General features: G+C 44.6%; 1 protein-coding gene across 2 annotated transcripts in view; it reads right to left on the bottom strand.

The window, feature by feature from the left end:
- Positions 1–1696: 1696 nt before the first annotated feature.
- Positions 1697–8536, bottom strand: part of FBXO36 (F-box protein 36) — an 86966-nt gene continuing 80126 nt past the window's right edge. For both annotated transcript variants that reach the window (XM_015111299.3, XM_015111300.3), the window contains exon 4: positions 1697–2733. In XM_015111299.3, the coding sequence (XP_014966785.1) occupies positions 2545–2733 (189 nt within the window). In that variant the 3' untranslated portion in view covers positions 1697–2544. The remainder of the gene's footprint in view (positions 2734–8536) is intronic.

Genomic DNA, 8536 nt, shown 5'->3' with positions numbered 1-8536 from the left:
GAGATTGAACCATTGTACTCCAGCCTGGGTGAAAAGAGTGGAACTCTGCCAAAAAAAAAAAAAAATTGTGTGGCATTTCACTCTGAAATATTAAGACATAAAGCAGATTTATCCATCCACATGAAAGCTGTTAATAGAAGCAGAAAGTCAAGACCATCGCTGCCTATTACCACGTTATGGGGTCGTCACGTGGACATGGAAAATGAGATGGGGGAGGGAGGGACAAAGTGTTTCAACTGCTAAGGATGCTGGGGACACACAGGATGTTCACTTGATGATATTGTTTCTATTTTGGCAAAAACAATTATAATCAAGTAATAAGGCACTCAGATTATTAGGGCAAGTAAGTATTGAAATAATTTAATAGTCTGTATTATTTTAGATATTATTTAACAATAGTCAACATATTAATAGCTCTTATTTTTATTTACATTAGCATCTATTTTTATAACATTTTATATGTAATATTATTATATACTATATGTAAGTATATATTGTAAGTATAATATATATGTGTGTAGGTATATACATAGTGTTTTCAAATTGCCATATTTGTGTTCTTATTGATTCATGTTGAATCGACTATTACGCATGTCCATAAGCTTTCAGAATCTGTTGATAAAACACTACACATGAAGCTTTAATCATTTTGCACTGATGTTACAAATAAGTTACAGTTACATATTTATGAAGTTATGTTGACATACATAATTGTGGTCGTGTCTGCATCCTCACAATAAAACCTGTGTTCTGTCACTGAAATTAGGCCATGAGTGAAGTCTGGGAGCTCAGGGAGAGCCAAGGCAGCCAGAGCTGTGCAGAGCATGTGCCCTCCTGCCCTGAGCTGCCTGCTGGTCACCTGTACCTGCCCTAGCAGACTCTCCTGAGTGGAGAATGAGGCCTGGGTCTCTTGACAAGTAAAGCTTTGCTCTGTTCTTGGACTAAATCCAGACATAACCACGTCAGGGTCATCTGCCGGGAAGCAGATTGCACTGAATTTCACAGTCACGGAAAACTTGTGACTGTGTGTACTTCCAGCAATGAGAAGCAGAGAGGGCTAGGTTGAGGGTCTCAAACTGGCACCGGGGAGCCCAATGACTGGGTTTTAAGGGTGTGTGAATGAAGATTAAAATCTTGTTTGATATTACATGGGTTTAGTTTTTTTTTTTTTTAATGTCACTAAGCCATGCTGTAGAGCCCTTCTGGAAGGACTTAGGTGGGACAAAGAGCCAGAATCCACAACTTCTGCATTGTTCACGGGGCCCTGGTGCATCCTGGGCAGTTTCTCTGGCACCAGAGGTATGTGAGTTTTCCTAGTTAGGAAAGTGGAGGTTGCAGGAAAGAAGAATTTATAAGGCTATATTATAAGGTGATGTGGAAGTAGAAAGCTACTTTGCTCTGTAACCTAAAAGGAGTCATTAGATTATTTGCTGCTATGAGTTCATTTTCTAGGGGTATTTAATAATCATAAAAGTGCAGAGAGAAAAACATTTTTAAGTAACCCTTCCCAGTGAAGTGACCTTTCTCCCCTGGGACTGTATTCTTTTTACCCCTCTGCCATGTTAACAGCATGCAAACCATATTTACATTTTTACTTAGTTAACTCATAGCCTGTTTTCTTAAATATCCTTGTTAAAAGTGGTAGCTGTTCACATTCCTTTGGGGAAACAGCATTTTTCTAAGAAATGTTTATAGGTTTTGGCCAGACGTAGTGGCTCACGCCTGTAATCCCAGCACTTTGAAAGCCGGAGCGGGTGGATCACTTGAGGTCAGGAGTTCAAGACCAGCCTGGCCTACATGGCAAAACTCCACCTCTACTAAAAAGAAAATACAAAAAAAAAAAAAGTTTCTAGGTTTATTTAACAATGTGAAGTAGTCCTGGGAAGTTGTACTTTGAGCAAGGTCCGCAAGCAGGATGCCTGCACTTCTCCAGTCATGCTCCAGCGCCAGGTCGGAAGCTGTCTACATGTGGGGGTGGAGCCTGGCATCCTGGGCCCCCAAGGACAGGGCCCTGAATATGGACTTAGCAGAACAAAGTTGGGAAGGCAGCTGCACCCACCCCGAGCGCCTCCTGTGGTACCTACCCTTCACGGTTCCTGGTGGGGACAGTCAGCCACCAGCTTCATGGCTGGACTCAGATGACACAACGCCAGGAAAAAATTCAAAAGCACCATTACCCTTTCCACTGCCTAGATAAAATAGATGTCTAATAAAAACCTACTAATAATCATTTATTGTTTGTTTATATACAATAGAAGCGTCTTTTCTAATGGGTGTGGGATAAGGATGATGATGGCCTATGGGACTCTCTGTCTTGCAGCCCTTATCCTCGGGCCATGATTTGACCTCAGAATTATGGTGACTCTAGCAAGGCACTGGGGAGCCAGATTCTGCTGCATTTGTGTGCAAATCCTCTATGAGTTTCCAATGGCTCCATGCATCAACAAAACCTCTTAGTTCTTAAAAAAAGGAGATGGAAGAGATTTGGACACTGAAGAGAAACACAGCCGTGCCTCAGCTCCCTGCTGGTAGGAAAATGTGTGCCTAAGGTTGCTTTTCTCTCAGGTTTCCATATTTTTGTTTCCTCTTGCGGAGCTGCCGCTGGAGCTGGAGCTTGTTGGTGAAGAACAGCTGCCTCCAGCCCGTGTCCTCCGCTAGGGCCCTCACGTCAGGAGTGATGGTGTCGCAGGTCGACTGGACTATCTGTTCCCACAGTTTATCAGACATGCACAGCTGTGAGTGGGGAAAGTCAGAGGTGGGTTACAGCACATGTGTTAAATAAAAGCCATTTACTCACTCAAACTCATTATGAAACTCCTGCTGCCTGTGGGACACTGGGAGAAACACTGCCTGTGCCAGACACAGGTCCTGCCTTGAGAAACCTCCTCTTTGAGGAAAAGAGCCAGACACAAATATCTCAGTGCACATATATCTGAAGGACATACCTTTTGCACACACTTAAACTTCCCAGTGATGGCAGTAGAAACAACATGCTCCTACCAACACCAGGCAACGCTCCCTCACGCAAAGGAAAATGTGTTTATTCTCCACCTTCACCCCCACCCCACTGCAGCCAAGTCCCATCAGTCACTGTCAACATCTGGGTGATGTTTGTTGCCTCTAGTTAATTCCAGTTCATCTCTATTTATCTATGTATGTATTATTTATTTTTATTTTTGAGATGGAGTTTTGCTCTTGTTTCCCAGGCTGGAGTACAGTGGCGCAATCTCGGCTCACTGTAATCTCTGCCTCCCGGGTTCAAGAGATTCTCCTGCCTCAGCCTCCTGAATAGCTGGGATTACAGGCTTGCACCACCACACTGAGCTAATTTTGTATCTTTAGTGGAGACGGGGTTTCTCCATGTTGGTCAGGCTGGTCTTGAACTCCCGACCTCAGGTGATCCGCCCACCTCGGCATCCCTAAGTGCTGGGATTACAGGCATGAGACACTGCGCCCGGCCTTAGGCCTTATCTTTTTTTTTTTTTTTTTTTTTAATCTAATTTTTTTTTTTTTTAGACAGAGTCTCACTGTTGACCAGGCTGGAGTGCAGTGGTGTGATCTCGGCTCACTGTAACCTCCGCCTACTGGGTTCAAGTGATTCTGCTGGCTCAATCTCCCAAGTAGCTGGTACTACAAGTGCACACCACCATGCCTGGCTAAACTTTGTATTTTTGATAGAGAGGGTTTCACCATGTTGATCAGGCTGGTCTCGAACTCCTGACCTTGAAATCTGCCCGCCTCAGCCTCCCAAAGGGCTGGGATTACAGGCATGAGCCACCATGCCTGGCCAGAGTTGTATTTATAATTTGCTCCCTCTACCATCATTCCATCTTCTCTCTGTCTTTAGCTAGCACTTAGCATTATGCTAAGCACTCTGTGTTTAGCATAATGGTTATGCTAAACAGCAACACTGAATCATATGGTATCTATGGACTCCAAAACTTTTTGATGTTAGATGGTCATTCATTATCTTATCTCCCCTTCCACAGTCCTTCAAGGTTTAGTCCTTCAACTCATCAAGATGCTACACCCGGTGATGTGATCCAAACCTTCTCCAATTCCTGCAAGGTGTGAGCACTTTTGGTCTTGAATGTAGAAGATGTTCTATTCTTCTGTTAGCTTTTGCCATTGCACACCATAAAAAAAGAATGAAACCATGTCCTTGCAGCAGTGTGGATGCTGCTGAAGTCTGTTATCCTAAGCAAAGTAACAGAAACAGGAAACCAAATATCGCATGTCCTTACTTGTAAGTGGGAGCTAAATCTTGGGTTCACACAAACAAAGGCATGATTGCTGTCCCCTCATAATGGAGCACCAGAACAGCCTCCCTGGCCCATACCCAGCTTCCCCGTACCCATCCTACCTCCTATCCCAAACAGCACCAGCCCTGGCCAGCCCTGTTGTGCTGTGCTCCCCTGTGTCCTGACTTCCTCCTGGTGAGGAAGAAATGTGTAAATGTGATCTCTACCTCCTGACACCACTATATTCACTTCTGAACAGAAAGTGGTCACCACTCCTTCCTTCCATACTTCATGCTCTTCTAAAAGTACTCCAATAAGGGAAGAGAATGAATTAGAAATAGAAATGAATAGTACAATAAGGCATAATTGCTTAAGATCCTTTCTGCATAAACATCAAAGCAACAGCTATTATATTCACATAATGGTTATGCTAAACAGCAACACTGAATCATACGGTATCTACGGACCCCAAAACTTTTTGATGTTAGATGGGTCATTCATTATCTTATCTCCCCTTCCACAGTCCTTCAAGGTTTAGTTCCTCTACTCAGATTACAATCTATTCTAAATATAAACAAAGGAAAACTTTTTAAATGTCTTAATATGAAAAACAGATCATTTGACCCTCCTTCAAAAGATCTGAACTCCAGCACCAATGTGGATTACTATCCCATTACTAGCACAGTACACTTCAGGATATTAATGTGTCTTGTAATAGAGATTATGGGAGAAAACTACAAGATTTGGGGGGAAAGGAAATAATTCTCAAAAGAGCTAAAATTTCCACTAGTATAACTTCATTTATGACTCATCAAAATTTTATACTGAAAATATTTACAGTTTTTGTCTTATAAGTTGGTGCACAAAATATCCCCATCTATGACTCCCAAACCCTGACGATCTTTTGCTTAGTATAAGTTGCCAGGTTGCAAAACGAAAGGTTCTATAGTTCTTAGCTACTCTGATCCAAAGCCCAGCTAACCATGGATTTAGCTCCCCCTGGTGGTGGTGCATGAATTTTGCATACATAAATTGTCAAGTTGAAGAGAATCTTAGGGCTTATCTGCTTAAAACCTCTCCCTTTGCAAATAGGAAAACCAGAGCTGAGAGAAGAAAAGGGAGAAGGATGCTGTTCCAGGTTCATGCTGGGGAGTGGCTGAGCTAAGAACAGAACAGAACCCAGCCCTCCAGCCTCCTGCTGAGTTAAACACAGCACACTGCCTGCGCACAGTGATGCTAGGAGATCCCCTCCCGCAAGCTTCCAGCCTTCTAGAGTCCCTTGAGACATTTGATCTGTACAACCTTAATATCGATTGGTCAAATTCTTGGGCCAGGTCCAGCACAGTGGCTCACTCATGCCTGTAATCCCAGCACTTTGCGAGGCTGAGAGGGGTGGATCACTTGAGGTCAGGAGTTTGAGACCAGCTAGGGCGATGTGGTGAAACCCTGTCTTTACTAAAAATACAAAAATTAGCCAGGGGTGGTGGCAGGCTCCTGTAATCCCAGCACTTTAGGAGGCCGAAGCGGGTGGATTACTTGAGGTCGGGAATTTGAGACCAGCCTGGCCAACATGGTGAAACCCTGTCTCTACTAAAAATACAAAAATTAGCCAGGTATGGTGGTGTGCACCTGTAGTCCCAGCTACTTGGGAGGCTGAGGGAGAACTGCTTGAACCTGGGAGGTGGAGGTTGCAGTGAGCCAAGATTGCTCCACTGCACTCCAGTCTAGGTGACAGAGCAAGAGTCCATCTCAAAAAAAAAAAAAAAGAAAGAAAAATTCTTGAACCAAACCCTTAGAATCAGCTTGCTGTAAACACAAGAAAACACATTAAGAGCACAAGTGCTGGTTCTACCTCAGATCTACCAAGCCAGATGCTCAGGGGATGGGCCTGGCATCTGTGTTTTCACCTGGGCCCCAGGGGCTTCACCTGCTCGGCCAGACATGGGGTTTATGATCATAGTGGGTTTGCAGACACAGGGAAAAGTCTGTCTCTCCACAGCCAAAAAGCGACAGAGGAGTGGTTTTCTTCCTGAGTCGTTCTCCTGGTGATTCCTGAGTCACAACCAGGATGAATGTGTTTATATGCCTGTCATGACCAGCCCTTTCCCAGCCTGGGCCTCAGCCTTCTCATCTAGCTGCACTGGCAGTTTCTCCAGGCTTACTCTGCTGCAGTTTGGAGAAAATGGATAGCATCAAGGCCTGGTGCTATCAGGGACAAGCCACTAGGCCCCCCAGGCAGGTGCCCAGATGGCAGCACACCTTGGTGAACTTGCCTCAGTCCAGACTGGCCCCAGCCTGACAGGTGTGGAACTCTACCCTGAGAGGTATGGAGCTCTACTTTCCAGTATACTGGTTGCTCATCCACGGCTCCAGGCTGCAGGCTCCAGGCCTTGGTCCACATGGAATCAGAGCAAAGGCAGACAGCTGGATGATCCTGATTGCTGGTGGCATTAAGTATAACTGGATACTTCCAACCTCAACGCTGGAATAGCACCATGGACTCCCCGGGCTGGGGCCCCTTTCACAGACTCCCCACACAGTCTGGCTCTTGGCATGTGTCTTTACGATTCTAAGGTAGATGTGATCCTGTGGAGTCAGGTCTGGCTGTGGGAGCCTTTCTGTCTTGCAGAGGTGACCCTGCACACCCTACTCTCAACAGGCTCCATGAAAACAACCCTTTGACCATGTGTCTGCAGATCTGCCCGCTACTCCCAGCCTCTCCCACTTCATTTCCAGCCATATTCTTCCTTTGCTCTGCTCAAGAATGTAAGCTCCTCAAAGGCAGGGACACGTGCATCTCCCCAGAACCTACCACTGTGTCTGGCCCACAGCAGGGGCCCAGTACTTACATACTGACTGCACACAGCCCTGAAGCCTATCCATTTATCACCCCGTCCAGCAGTCAGGTGCCTGAGGGAAACTCCCTGGGCCATAAGACTTCCAGCACATCAATTAGACTTGTTGATCTTTAGCTTCCTTATGCATAGGATGGCTGGGTGCAGTGGCTCACGCCTGTAATCCCAGCACTCTGGGAGGCCAAGGCAGACAGATCACCTGAGGTCAGAAGTTAGAGACCAGCCTGCCCAACATGGCGAAACCCCGTCTCTACTAAAAATATAAAAATTAGCTGGGCATAGTGGCACGCACCTATAGTCTCAGCTACTCAGGAGGCTGAGGCAGGAGAATTGCTTGAACCCAGGAGGCGGAGGTTACAGTGAGCCGAGATTATGCCAGCCTAGGCAACAGAGCAAGACTCTGTCTCAAAAAAAATAATAATAAAGTAAAATGAAATAAAATTGAATAAGGATAATAAGAGCATCTACATCTTAAGATTTCTATGAGAACTAAGTAAAATAATATAATTAGAAAACTTAGTGGAATGCTAGACATACAGTAAGTACTCAATAAATGTTCTTATGGGCCGGACATAGTGGCTCACGTCTGTAATCCTAGCACTTTGGGAGGCCAAGGTAGGCAGATCACTTGAGGTCAGGAGTTCAAGATCAGCCTGGCCAACATGGTGAAACCCCATCTCTACTAAAAATACAAAAATTAGCCAGGTATGGAGGAGGGCACCTGTAATATCAGCTACTCAGGAGGCTGAGGCAGGAGAATCATTAGAATCTGGGAGGCAGAGGCTGCAATGAACCAAGATCATGCCACTGCACTCTGACCTGAGTGACAGAGTGAGACTCTATCTCAAATAAATAAATAAATAAATAAATAAATAAATAAATAAATAAATAAATGTATGTATGTTATAGCCTGTGACCCAAGGTACACACTTATTTCCTTTTTTCCGTATGCATAGAGGCCCATATTATAGTCCCAGTACACTACCTATATCATGCATATTTCAATATATTTCTTTGATTATTTTAAATAGTTACACTTATGCAACTTTTTTCTACAGATAAACATGTAATGCAAATTGTATATAAAGTATGGAGCATCATTTATAAATACAGAGGGGAAACAAAAAATCTGGTTAAATCAATTATCTACACTGTGTGTGGTGGCTCACACCTGAAATCCCAACACTTTGAAAGGCCAAGGCAGGATTGCTTGAGCCCAAGAGTTCGAGACCTGCTAAGGCAAGATAGCAAGACACGGTCTCTACAAAACACACAAAAATTAGCTGGGTGTGGTGGTGTGCACCTGTAGTCCCAGCCATTTGAGAGGCCGAGGTAGGAGGATTGCTGGAGCCCAGGAGGTGAAGGCTGCAGTGAGCTGTGTTTGTGCCACTGCACTCCTGCCTGGATGACACAGCAAGATGACCCTGTCTTAGGAAATAA

The sequence above is a fragment of the Macaca mulatta genome, chromosome 12 (assembly GCF_049350105.2).
Source record: "Macaca mulatta isolate MMU2019108-1 chromosome 12, T2T-MMU8v2.0, whole genome shotgun sequence".
Taxonomy (NCBI): domain Eukaryota; kingdom Metazoa; phylum Chordata; class Mammalia; order Primates; family Cercopithecidae; genus Macaca; species Macaca mulatta.
The sequence above is the reverse complement of the archived record's forward strand: the minus strand, read 5'-3'. Positions and strand labels throughout refer to the sequence as shown.